This window comes from Melopsittacus undulatus, chromosome 5 (assembly GCF_012275295.1).
Source record: "Melopsittacus undulatus isolate bMelUnd1 chromosome 5, bMelUnd1.mat.Z, whole genome shotgun sequence".
Taxonomy (NCBI): domain Eukaryota; kingdom Metazoa; phylum Chordata; class Aves; order Psittaciformes; family Psittaculidae; genus Melopsittacus; species Melopsittacus undulatus.
Window position 1 is genome coordinate 51,725,158 of NC_047531.1, and position 13,607 is coordinate 51,738,764.

A 13,607-nucleotide genomic window follows, 5' to 3' on the forward strand; every position below is an offset into this window, starting at 1 on the left:
GGGACTTAACCCTGTGGGCTTCCCTTCTTGCTAACTTGCACGTTTGTTCCCGAAGGTGGCTGAAGCCATGGAGATCATGCTAATAGCTGTTGTGTCCCCTTACATCCGATGTGAATGGCAGCTTCAAGACTGGCAGTTGGCTTTAGTGACAACGGTGAGTGGCTTGTGTTCCCCTCATGCAGGTCATCCACCATGCGATCATTGTCAGGGCACTGCCACAGGCTTTGTAAAGTACATTTCCCAGGGGACCAAATAAATTCCTGGGGTCTCCTCTCAGGGACTAGAAGTGTAGTAAACCAGAAAGCGAGCTGATGTGAGCACACATCCATGCCCAGAACTGTCATGTCAAAACAAACTCCCACTTCCATATTGGAATCCTTGCCACCCAATCCCCATCTCTGAGGGCTGAAGCAGCGAGTACCTGCTTGGAGGAAGTCAACCCCTGATAGCCACCTCACTCATGGTTCTGGGCACTGCAGTTTGTCCTGCTGCTCAGAGAGAGCATTCATCTCACCTGCAGTTCAAAGAGCAGAGCTGACCGGTGCTGCCAGGCCTGGGCCCTCCACAGCTGTGTTTCAATTCCCTTTAGATGGTGTTTTTTGGCTACATGGTGTTCAGCATAGTGCTCGGGCTGCTGGCTGACAGGTATGGCCGCTGGAAGGTGAGTTTGTGCCATGGGGTGCATGTCTTCTCCTGAGCCCCACCGGAGCCATGCATCCCACCGAGCCCATGATCTGATGACTCTCATTTTTCCCCTTTTGCAGATTCTGCTGCTCTCATTCCTCTGGGGAGCCTATTTCTCCCTGCTGACCTCCTTTGCCCCATCCTACATCTGGTTTGTGTTCCTGCGGGCCATGGTAGGAGGTGGCGTATCAGGCCATGCACAAGGGTAAGGTTGTGCCTCATGCCTTGTAGCACAGGAAGCACCAAGCCATCCTCCATAGGGAAGTTAATGAAGCCACCCATGGGTCCAGAGGGGCTGAGTTCCTGGGTTTGCAGCAAGAAAGGCTCTTCAGCTCATTTTGGCTGACCCTGGCAGTGCATCCTCTTTCCCTTGGCTGAGCCTGATAAGCCATGGCTGTGCTGCAGCCTGGGGGAGGCAGTGGGGAAGGGGCCTCCACTGGGGATGGAAGGGGAAAGGGGAGCAAATTTCTACATCAGAAAGAGGAGCAAATTCCCACATCTCCTTAAAACAAAACACCGTTCTGTAATTTCACTGAATCCTCATTGATGAACCTAAACTGCAGTTCCCAAGGACTCCCAAGCCCTGGAATAGAGGAAGCAGCTGGTTTATGTTAAGCCAGTGACAGAAGGATTATTAAAAACATATATAACCAATTAGACAGGTAACAGATGAGCAAAGGCTGCTTCTTCCTAAAGAAGTCACAGTAATTCTGCTGAAGTAGCAAATTCTTCTTGAACTGATGTAAAACGTTTCCACTTTAAATGAAACTTTCTGCCCTGCTGGGGTGGGAAGGGGGACATGGAGAGGGAGAGCAGAAATTCACAGTGTTGGCAACCAGTGCACTAGGAGTCTGTGAAAGTAAATTGTTTCTTTCAGCTCTCTCGGAGAGAGCATCTTCCATGGTTCCTCGAAGCCTGGTTGCTGCCCAGGGAGAAAAGCCCCAAAACAGCTGTGTTGACCAAAAAGCCCTTTGCCATGGGAAAGACAAGAGGTAGATAGGTGCTGCTGGGAGTGGAAGGCACCCTGCTCCTGGGTCTCACATCTGCTGAGCAACCAGCACTGCCTCCTTCACAGGAGGGCCCCCATTCCCTGGCCATGAAGGCTGCTCATGAGCCTATTGAGGATGGAGGGAAATTGCACAGATTGCACATTTTATAAAACACTTCAACAGCTGAGATAGAAGGAGCCAACATGGGTGTCTCACTACCGCCCTCCTTCCAGCCAAGGAAGCGCAATTCCCACCTGTGAACTTGAGAGCTGCCTGTGAGAGCTCCTCCCTCAGGCTTGATAAAAAGTGGAATAGGCTGTTTTCTCTAATGAAAAATTCACTAAAAATTATCTATGTCTACAAACATGCTCTACATCTGTGCTGACACCTTGGTCACCCCACAGGATCTTCCCACAGGTTTTCTGATGCACAGACTGAAGTGTTTACCTGCCTGTATCCTATAGCCATGGCTGTGGCAAAGGATTCATGGTGCGCATCTCCCTTGCGTGTAATTTGGTGTCTGAGTGGAAGGCACATTAAACAGGGATCCATCATCTTGGGGTGCTGCTCAGTGGTGGAAGAGGGATGGTAGTCTGTCTACAGGCAGCAACATCCAGGACTGACTGAGCTGCACTGGTACTTCATTAGTATAGAAGTTCTCATTGTTGCTGTATTTCTGTATTTCCCCCCCCCCCCCCCCCCCCCTTTTTCTCTAGGCTTATCATAGAAACAGAATTTTTGCCCACCAAATACAGAGGATACATGTTGCCCTTATCTCAGGTAAGAGTGAACACATTACTGTTTCTTCTAGCCCCAAGTCCCAGGGGATTTGTCCCACTGCTGTTTGGAAGCTGGATCTCCAGGACACCAGCCTTTCTCCCAGACTATTCACGCTTGTCTGGATCTGAGCCCCAGAGTGTGGCATCTGCATTATTAAAGGCAGCTGCCTGCAGAAAAGAGGCCCTAACGTCAAGTAACTGGATTCTCCAACCACTGCATGGGGACTTTGAGTGTTGGCTGGCACAATGGGCCAGTGCTGATGGGCTGGTAGGCAATAGAGCCAGCAGCACTGCCAGCCCCCTCCAGGCCTGAGCTCATTCCCTCCTCTCTTTGGACCACCATTGATAATAGGCAGTTAAAAAGATGATGCCCAGATGAGTTCCTAATCTGCGCCTCTCCCTGTCCAAGCACATTGGACATTGTGTAGGATAGGGGTAACACAGATTCCCAAATTTGGCCCCAGACGTGCTGGGAGGGTTGTGCCCGCTCGCTGGGCAAAGACCACAGCAAGCATGACTTGGGTGGGTGCTTATGCCAGATTTCTACAATGGGCACTTGCTGCATGTGCAAATGATCTGTGGAGCCCTTGTTGAGCACATGAATCCATCTGACTATTGAACCAGAAGTGTTCGTATATGGTCTTGGTGGAAGGGATAATTTGCTTTTCATTACTGCCTGTTTGATCCCAGGGCTTCATTACCACAGTGTCACCAGAAACACAAGGTTTTATAAAAAGGAACAATGTTATTTCTCCCCAGAAATTTATTTCTGCCCACAGATTACTCATAAACTTCTTGTGGCTCCTATGTGTTTGTTTGTGCTTTGTGTTGGCTGAACTCCCTTGGGTGGTCCCCTGGAAAGGGATACATCTCCTAATGGCAACAAGTGAACCTGGGGGAGGAATGTACTTGCAGATCAGGGGGCCAGATTCTCTGTTGGTATAACTTGGCATTGAGTCTCCTGGAGATCCACCAACTTCCAGCAGTGGAAATCTGGCCCACTTTTGCCTTTGGTGCTTGTAAATCTGCTGCATCCCTGCAGAGATTTAGACAAGAGGAAAATTCATGGGCATGAGCATTAGCAGAGCAGTGACTGGAAGGACAAAAAGAAGTGGCTTTAAATACAACATAACAGCAAGTGATCTGTTTGCATCTGGAGCTAATTAAGACTGTCGTCAGCCATCCCTCCCCAAATCCTCATCTTTCATTCCCTCTTTCCGTCAGCCCAAGCTGAGCTTCTCATGAATGGCATAGGATGGGTCAGTTTGAACTGCAGTGCTCCCCATCACAGATCCCCACCTATCCATGGAACCAGACATGAAGAGAAGAAAACAAGTTGTTGACATGTGTGCATGTTTTAACACCCTCCTTTCCCTTGGAAAGGTGTTTTGGTTGGCAGGTTCCATGTTAATCATTGGCCTGGCATCGGTGGTGAACCCAACCATTGGCTGGCGATGGCTGATCAGAATTGCCTCCATCCCCGGCATCCTTCTCATCCTGGTGTTCAAGGTAGGAAAAGCTTCCCTCCTTGCTCCCTGCCACTGACCTGGCATCTCCCCAGGCACCAAGAGTCATTGCCCTGAACCCCCCACAAACCTGGGGATGTCATGGAATAGTTTGGGTTGGAGGGGACCTTCTAAAGTCATCTGGTTCAACCCTCCTGCAATGAACAGGGACATCTTCAACTTGATCAGGTTGCTCAGAACCACATCCAGCCTGGCCTTCAATGTCTCCAGGGATGGTGCATCCACCACCTCTCTGGGAAACCTGCTCCAGTATTTTACCACCTTCACTGTGTCCTCCTTTCACCACTTCAGCCCTCTCATCTGGGGGGCTTGGAAAGGTCCTGATGGCCTGGGGAGGCTACAGATCAGATGCTGAGGAGATGTCACCCTGTGGGAGATGGCTTGGCTTTGCTGCCCTCCTGTTGCCCTTGAGCACCCCAGGCTCCATTGTCTATGGTGCCAGCAATACCCAGGGACCATGGTGATGGGCACCATCGAGAGGAAGACAGGCTAGGAAGGGTATAAAAATCACAATATCTTCAGTCTAGTGCTGGTCCCTTTAGTCTTTACATGTGTTAGTGCTTGTGAATGAAACCTCAGTAAAGTGTTCACAGAGCAAATGGGTGTTTGGGTCAACTGCAACTTCCCCAGGTTTACTCAAGCTTCAGAAATATCAGCCTCAGATGTGGGGACAGTCTGATTTGTGGGGAGTGGTGTGGAAAATCCCTACTTACAGTGCTCATGGGTGCTGCAGCTGTGGCTGGTGCAAGCTGTGCAGATGAGAAACCCCTTCCTGCAGCTGAACAAATAGACAAGTCCACCCGGGGTGCTACCTGGGCAGTCAAATGCAAGGTCAATGTGAATGTTCACTCATATAGCTTTGATGTTTGGTATTCCTGATATTTTGCCATTAAAAAAAAAAGATAAAAAAAGAGGGTACAAAAAGTTTTTAGTCTAGAAGGGAAAAAAAAGACACAGTCAGCATACATACCTTTAGAAGAGAAGGAATCTTTCACTCCCATTTCAGTGATACAGATGTAATTGTTTATCATTTAATAGAACCGTCATTTAATGAAAAGGTAACTTATTTTGGCAAGACCACAGGTGCGGGTGAATGCTGCAGATGCTAGTGATGAGTTTGTAAAAGTCATCCATGTCTTCTTTTTTTTAATGGCCTTGCTGTGTCTTCTAAGACTTTTGCTTAAGTAAGTGATAAGTGCGTCATCATGTTTTAGAATTACAATTAATAAGAGCTGTCTTTGTTAAATGTGTCTTTGGCTTCCACCTCTTATAAATGCCTGACACAGTCAGCTCAGTAGCAGATCCCTAGGAAGTGGACCAAGAAATGGGTTTGTTGGGCAGGGTGAGCTGCCCACCGTGAGGTATGGGGAGCTGGGACACACAGGGATGCGCCAGGAAATGGCTGGGGAGGAGCACAGGCAAAAGGCTGCTCCAGCTGAGGTGGTGCCCTGTGCTAGACTGGCCAGGCTCCTGGGCATGGCGGGAAGCTGTGAGGAGGGTTGTGTGGACAGAGAGGTGCAGAAAGGCTTTCTGATGCTGTTCTGCTTTCAGTTCATCCCGGAGTCGGCGCGGTGCAACATGTCCATGGGCAATGTGGCAGCTGCTTTGGCCACGCTGCAGAGGATAGCCAAGATGAATGGGGTGGTGATGCCCGAGGGAGTGCTGAGGGAGCCCGCCAAGGTAAGCTGAGCCATTGCACTGCTTGGCCCCTCTGCCTAGGGCTGCTGGGATCTGAGGATAGGGAAGGGAGCAGGATGGCCAAGCACATCTCACTCTGCTTCTCTCCCCCTCCTTGCCTGGTTTGGTTCCAAACAGCTATTGAATATGATGATGAAGATGTCGTTTTTCTTTTGGAGAGACAGCAATCTTGGCCCTCAAACTGGAATTGAGTTTTCTGGGGTGTTTTGCATTCTCTGTGTTCACTCAGAAAAATATTGTGCTGAGAAAAGATCTGCTTCCTTTACTACACAGAGGGTCCTTGGCAAAGTTTGTTCTCCTTCACTGCCCAGCCGTCCCCAGGGTTGTCCCCTGTGCCATGAGACCTGGGACCTGCCCCCTGGGGTCCCTCCCAGGACTGTGGCTGCTCAGGGTCCCAGCCATGAAATCAACTCATGTCTCTCAAGGGCTTCTCCCAGCCCCTGGCTGGGCTTATCCACTGGGTCCCAGCACCCAGGTCCCTGAATGTGGAGACACGGACCAGCAGAAGAGGGTCAGAGCAGGAGAGGCCATTTCACAGCTACTACTGTTTCCACCTGTAAGCAGCTGAGCACTCAGGAGTTGATTACTACTGGAACAAAATGCCCAGAGGCATGTGTGGATGTTGCAGGCAGAACAGGACAGGAGCTGGGAACCAGAGTTTCCCCCCCAGGACTGCTCTCCCTTACCCCCAGTCTAAAAAGTGCTGACTCTGGGGTGTGAAGACTTATTCACGTGACTCCTTTGACCCCCAGGAGATGGAGATTGGACAAACCTATTGTCCAGGGCCTCAAAATTGTTATCCAGCTCTTTTTAAGTAAGTCCCTTTCCTGGACCTCTTTGCTGCTTATTCAATCCCACAGGCACCAAGCATTGTCCTTAGCAATTCATGCAAGATGGTGCTATTGTATTGGAATTAATTAGGATTAAAGCTTCCCTGTAGTTTAATTGAATTTATGTAATGGACCCGCCTTGGCTGTGGGAAGGGTTTTTGTTCGCTGTGCCCCCTCTCGGCATTAACCAATGATGAGGAAAATAAAGGCAACCCAAAATACCCCTGGGAGCTCTTGTCCCCTCACCAGTGGGATGCTGGGGCAGCTGCCAGCTCCTGGGGAGCAGCAGGGCAGGCAGGGCCCCGCAGTGCCTGCTTGTGTCTCTGCTCACTGGCATTTCAGGCCTCCCAGCAAGATGTACGTGGCCACAGACTTGCTCCATGTGCAGAGCAGGGGAAGCTGGGACCATCTCCTCAGCACATGGGGCAACAGGAGCTGCCAGCATCAAGTGGGGCACCCTCTAGCCCCATGATGATCATGTTGGGGCCAGGCTGCTGAGAGCTGGGGGAGTTCTGTGGGTGCCAGGGGTGCTCAGGGTGTTCTCTTCTCCTCTCCATCCTTTGCAGCTCATCCTCCTGTGGGCATCCTTTGGGAATAGGGGCTTTCCTCTCTGAAGGGCTGATGGGGTGCTGTCAGTCCATCTGTCAGTCTGTCTGTGCATCAGCAGCTTGGGGTGAGGGCAGGGAGACCCTGGGGTGCCTGCTGCTCTCACTGGACACTCACCCTGTATAAAAGATGCCTTTTAAGAAACTTCCTATAATATATAATATTTCATAATATGTATTTCATAGTATGTAATTCATAATATTTCATTGTATTTCTCTCAAATGATTTGCAGGAAAGGAGAGGAAGATTCAAGGACCTCATCCACCCCAAATACCTCAGAACCACTTTGCAGATATGGATCATCTGGTAAAAAAAAAGTCTTTTTCTTTTTCTTCCTTTTTTTCATTTGGTTATCAGCTCATTCTCTCAGCTGAATGTGTGCAGGGAGCAGAAGCCTCCCCATGACTCTGCCATTACAAGGCACCACTTCTGCTTTAGGAGGCAGCTGTAGCTCCTTGCCAGCTGGAGGAGGAGTTTGTGTGCATGGCTCCTGGTCTCAGACACCCTGTGTCAGTCAGTCAGATAGTGGTGTGAGCCCTTCCTCAGGACAGGGAAGATCAGGGGAGGTGGGGTGGGAGCCCTAGGAGAAAGGCAGCAGTGTGCACCCGCTGTGTGCCCATGGCTCTGCTTCCCTTCTTGGTGTGAACATGCTCCTCCCAAGAGGACAAATGCACCACTTTCCAGGCCAGCCAATACATCATTCCTACAGGGCTTCAGCAGAAACTCATGAACTGTTACCAGTGCCAGTGGCTGGGGAAAATTAAGATTGAAGAGGGATGCATTTCATATGCAGTGTTCCCCGTGGCTGTATGCAAGGCTTGTATATGTGTCATTGACTTTGCTGTCTGGAATGGAAATGTATAAATAATGAGTCCATGGGAACTCATTGACCCAAACTGTTGCTAAGTTGGGCCTTGAATTTTTCATGTTCTCTCACCCTCCACTTGTGTGTTATGAAATAATCCTTCTTTTTGTTTGTTAATCCCCCTTTCTCTCCCGGTCACTGGTGTTTTCTCAGGTTTGCATTCCCACCCATTGTGCTCCTTAAGCATCCTTTGCCTCCCCAGGCAGCTCATCTCCTAGCCCAGATTCTGCTGCTCGTTTCTGGAACTGCCAGGGGGGAGTTAAAGAAGAGTGAAAATTACTTCTTGGCCTGCTTGTGCTTAGGCGTGTGCTGAATTACTTGATAATGACACAGCCAGGCTGCCATCACCAGTGCTGTGCTCTTGACAGTCAGCCAAGGTGCAATGTGAGCCTCTCCAGCCACTTAATGAAAGCTCCTTTCAAAATCCCTGGGCAAGAAAGAGAACAGCAAAACCCTGGACAGTTGCTTCGTGTGAGCTGCAGCATCAGGGCCTGATGCTGAGACTCCCAGGATTCCCAGGGAGGGGTGCTTTGGCAATGTCTCCACTCACAGCCCTGCATGAGGAAAGGGATGGCAGGGGCAAGCTCTGCAGAGCTTGTGCTGCAGAGCAAGGTGCAGCACTAATGGGTGAGCAAAGCGAGCGTGGTGGGTTGACCCTGGCTGGGTACATCAGAATAGGGCACCAAAACCTGCTGCATTTCATTCCCCTCACCTTCCCCATGGTTGCTGCCGCTAACCAGAGCGTTCCTTCCCCACCCAGGCTTGGCATAGCTTTTGTTTACTACGGTGTCATCTTGGCCAGCACCGAGCTACTGGAGCGGGACCTCGTCTGTGGCTCTGCAGCCCCACTGGTGCAGGACTCCAGCGATGACTCTGAGGAGAGCTGCAGCCCCTGCCACTGCCGCCTGTTCAGGCCCACTGCCTACCAAACCATGATCATCAGCACTGCTGGAGAGATCGCACGTAACCTCCTCTCCCCTCCCTGCCAGCTCCTCCTTACAGCCAGCCAACACTCACTGCAGAGCCGGTAGCTGTGTGCGCTTACTGATGGGCCAGGTGTTGCAATGTTCTCTGCATTGCTGGCAACTGGCACTTCAAACAAAGGTCTGGGACACAGGCCATGAGCTGGTGGCAAGGGATAAGAGAGGGCATTGCTCCCTAGGCAAGCAATTCAGCTTCTGGTGATAGCACAGGTCCTTCCAACAGCAAAGACCTCCTTAGTATGTACTGACAGCCTTGGTTAAAATTGCTCCCAACTTACAAGAACTGAGCCCAGCTTCCCAAATTCCCAGACATGTAGCTTTTGGAAAGTTATAAATAAGCAAAGATTGCAAATAGTCAAATTGATGTAAATAAATGCATCATACGGGTGTCCTACCTTCCAAGAGATGGTGGCCTCAGGAGCAGGTCCTGTGCTGAGCACTACAGTAAAGGACAGCTGAACTCCCAGCAAACCAAAACGCTTCCTGGTGCAGGCTTTTCCTGGGAGTGCTGGGGGATGGCAGGACATCACAAAGGCACCCTTGAAAGAGCTTGGCACTCTGTGTGTGTTTGTCTAGTATTGCAACATGCCTGGAACATCCAGGTTTTCCCTGGCTCATGTTTCAGCAGCTGAGCTACAAAGTGAGCAGGTGTTGGATGCTGCAGGTACAGCCAGGACAGGACCAGTCCAGTGATGCACTCAGGTACCTGCCTGGCTCCCAGCTGATGGGAGTCACTCTGGGCCTGGTTTCAGCTTGGCTGTGGCCAGAGGGAGCAAAACCACCCAGGCCTGTGGTGCTCACCCAGTGGATGCCTTCAGAGGAGGGGAATTTCAGAGAAGCACAGGCTCCATCCTCTGAGGGGAAGGAAAGACAAAGAGGAGATATGGGAGGAAATTACAGGGTTCGGGTACAGGAAGAGAATTACAGGGTTTGTGCATTTTACAGAGCATTTGGTAGGCAGTGGGGATGCAGAGAGGTATTTTGAGGCACACTGTACAAGGTTTATCAAGACACAATCATCACAGTGAGGTTGTCTAACATTTCACAGTTTTCCTTTTTATCTGCAGTAAATCCTTTGAACATTCTTGGCATCAATTTCCTTGGAAGACGACTGAGCCTGAGTATCACCATGGGATGTACAGCCCTATTCTTTCTTCTCCTTAATATCTGCACCTCCAGGTAGCCTGGATCAGCATGAGTCATTCTGGGGGGCTTGCAATCCTGTGCAGAAGGCAGTACCTGTGGTAGTCTTGGGTCACCGGTTAGTCAGGACAGCAATTCCTGTACATCTGCAAAAACCCCACTGATTGGATCCCTCTGCTTCCTGGGAAAGCTGCAGCAAGACATGCTGTGGTGCAGCAATGTGCAGGGGGGTCACTTGTATTATTGAGCCCACATGGCTTCCCCCAAGCATACAATAAGTTTTCTACTAAATTCACTTAAAAATGATGTGAACAACGTCTGCCAGAAAGTAGTCATATTTTTCATTTGCCTTTTCCTTTTCCTTTTTTTGGCAATGTTCTATTTCCTCTAAGTTTTAGAATCAGGCACTTCACTGGGGGAAGACAAGGAACAGCCAGGATGGATGAGGCATTGAGCAATCTGGTTGAGTGGAAGGTGTCCCTGCCCTTGTCAGGGGATTGGAACTATGAGAGCTTCAAGGTCCCTTCCAACCCAAACCATTCTGTGATTCTATGTAATGCTGAAGGCACCAGCTGAGACACTATGGTCCTGTTCAGATGATTCCCTCCAGGCTCTAATACTTGCCTAAAGGAAAATGAAGGAGCAGTAGCCCATTGTCAAACATGCCATGGCAATGACAAAAGAAAGTTTATTCATGTCAGCAATCAACTTTTCCATATGCTTTTCCTTGCATTAAGCTGTAAAAGCCTTAGCACAGTGCATATGCTAGGTTGCATCTCTGCTGATCCCCATTTAGTGCCTAGCTCTTTGCTCCACATGGCTTTCTCTCCAGTGCAGGCATGACTGGGTTTCTCTTCATGCTGCGTGCCTTGGTTTCAGCCAACTTCAACACCATCTACATTTACACAGCAGAGGTGGGTGCTCCTGAAGCTATGGTAATCTGCTCTGTTGTATGAAAGACAATTTACCTATACTCAGGCATGTTGCCAGATTTATTGACTAGTTAGAATCACCTTCCTTGTACTAAGTATTTGTGACCGATTTCATATGTGAGATCAGAGGAGGAATCAGAAAACTAGTTGAAGATGTTAAGAGGAGGTGGAAGAGGAATGTCCTACTGAGGCATCTGTTGGCCAGCTACTACAAAACGTTATTTTTGAGGATGCTGTGTACCACCATCTTCCAAAACCCACACTCTTTCCCCTCCTCAACCCCTGCAAAGTTAGAAAATAAGCTACCACTTTAAAGTAACCTTTTCCAGTACCCTAAGGAGTAGTATGAGGTTATATGTACAATTTTTGTTCACTTAGTGCAAATTGCTGTGTTCCATCTGCAAAGTTTCAATCCTTCCACGAGCTTGTCCTTTACATAACCTCAGTGTCATTACTTCTGTGGGTGAAGTGTGCACTGGGGATTATTGCTCTTTTTTACACAGTTGAGTGGAGTTAAATGTTTTGCCATGCAAATTTTGACTCGAATGATAAAAAGCAAGCAGGAGTAGCTCCCTGCATCGGCCAGATACTTCTTTTAATAGTACACTGTTTCGTTTAAGCTTCCACTGGGCTCAAATACTAACATTTTGATAGGCCTGAATTGCATGCTGTTGATGTAAAGACCATTGCTGCCATGGCCATAGCATAAACGAATACTACTCACAATTCAGTGATCAAAACCAAACTCGGAACTCCCATTTCTGGCCACATGCCTGGATTCCTCCTGACTTACCTTACTTCCATTGGCTTGGCCTAGTAAGGTATTTTTACAAAGGCTTGCATGAGTATACTTGCTAAAATCTATTGATAGTAGCAGGACTTACTTAAAGTAAAACAAAATACATGTTTAAGTGTGTTACTGGCACAGGTGTTTGGAAGATGTGAAAAAAAATACACAAAGCACATTCTTCTAAGCCTGGGAGTTTCTTACTGGCATCTGTGTTAATTTTTCCTCCTTCTAAACAAAAGTGCTGTTGATACAAATAGGCAATCTCTAAGACTGCAGACAATATCCTTTCTGCTTTCCAAATACAGAGCCTGGCAATATAAATTGAGTTCTTCCCTTAGCATCCAGCCTAACCTCTATAACTTTGGTGTAGGCTGCCCAGCACAGCTGAGAAAAAGGTGGTAGTAGTGGCAAGCAAAGAGCAGGGGAATTGCATCCAGATTTGACTGACTTGCCCTACAGCTTTCCATAGGGCACAAAATAGCAGATTTGTAATTGCACAAATTAGACCCAAAGGAGCCTTCATTTCTTTTCATATCTTATCCCACTAGCTGCCCTTAGTAAGATGAAGAGAAATTAAAAAGTAAAAATAAGGACACAGATCACTGTTGCACTAAAATCTGATTTCCTTCTGGCCTGTTTTAGGTTTACCCCACGACAATACGGGCCCTGGGGATGGGAACAAGTGGGTCACTGTGCCGTGTTGGAGCTATGGTGGCCCCATTTATATCGCAAGTAAGAGCACACTTGGTAATGTTGGTAAACAAACATAGTGCCAACCACTGCTATCAAATATAGAGATGTCCCTGAAGTTCACACACACACACACACACAGAGAGAAAAGGTGGATGCAATCAGTTCTGTGCTCCCAACTCTTCATACAGAGTACTTATGAAGTCTTTGCCAGATGTAGCTCTGCATAAATCTCATCCCAGAGCTTAGCCTGCTAGTATTTATTACTTTCTGAAAGCACTTAAGGATTCACAAGATACTGTTTTCCCTATTGTCATGTCTTTTAGGTGCTTCCAAACCTTCACCCACCATTTAATTCCTAACTACTAGCCCCCCATATCACTGAGCTGATGTTTGAACTGGTTTTTGCCTGCAGGTTCTTATGAATGCTTCTTTCCTTGGGGCCCTGTGTCTTTTCTCATCTGTGTGCATCGTCTGTGCAATATCTGCGTTCACACTGCCCATTGAGACCAAAGGCAGGGCACTGCAGGTTTGTATTACCACTCCAGGAGCTCCTGCTAAATGCTATTCTAAATGCTCTTTAGAAACTAGTAGATTATGATTCAGCTGGAATCCAAACCAAACTCTCCTGAGGATTAATAAGCCAAAGAAAGGCCTAACTGGCAAGCACAGACCCTGCTGTGGCAGCAGCTTAAAGCACTGTCACCCCATTTGCCTAAAGCTCATTTCTCATGAAAGAACAAACCAGCACGCCACCCCTAGTCCCAACTACCCCATGCAAGTGTGTTTGCTTCAGCTAGTACAAGCCTCTCTTTGCTAGTGCCTTTCCAGCCCTGACTTGAAGTTGCTGCTTCACAGGCACATATTCTGGGCTGCTGGCACTGCAGGAAGAAAGGATAGCAGACACATATAACACCTTCAACTACTAAAGCCGTTTCTTCGCAAATTCAAGTAAAAACACCCAACTGTATCAGTATGTTAGCCAAGCCCTTGTGGCTATAAAACAGTCAAAACACTAAACACAAAGATTATGGGGAAAGTTTAAATTCAGACAGCCTCCCTTACCCAGGTTTCATTAATTACAGGAGGTGG

At 48.4% G+C, this 13,607-nt stretch overlaps 1 protein-coding gene across 1 annotated transcript; it reads left to right on the top strand.

The window, feature by feature from the left end:
- Positions 1-589: 589 nt before the first annotated feature.
- SVOPL (SVOP like) lies at positions 590-13,116 on the top strand. The gene is made up of 11 exons (XM_031051312.2): positions 590-661; positions 765-889; positions 2,390-2,453; positions 3,836-3,961; positions 5,530-5,658; positions 7,345-7,418; positions 8,738-8,940; positions 10,028-10,139; positions 10,936-11,017; positions 12,468-12,557; positions 12,931-13,116. The coding sequence occupies exons 1-11, from the start codon at positions 590-592 to the stop codon at positions 13,114-13,116; spliced, it is 1,263 nt and encodes a 420-aa protein (XP_030907172.2).
- The last annotated feature ends 491 nt before the right edge of the window (positions 13,117-13,607 follow it).

What these genes read in the sequence shown, in the direction of transcription:
- SVOPL (XM_031051312.2), top strand. Translation starts at nt 590, where the DNA reads ATGGTGTTTTTTGGCTACATGGTGTTCAGCATAGTGCTCGGGCTGCTG. An exon ending in TTCTCATCCTGGTGTTCAAG is followed by an intron (nt 3,962 to 5,529) that starts GTAGGAAAAGCT and finishes TTCTGCTTTCAG; the next exon opens with TTCATCCCGGAGTCGGCGCG. An exon ending in TGCTGAGGGAGCCCGCCAAG is followed by an intron (nt 5,659 to 7,344) that starts GTAAGCTGAGCC and finishes AATGATTTGCAG; the next exon opens with GAAAGGAGAGGAAGATTCAA.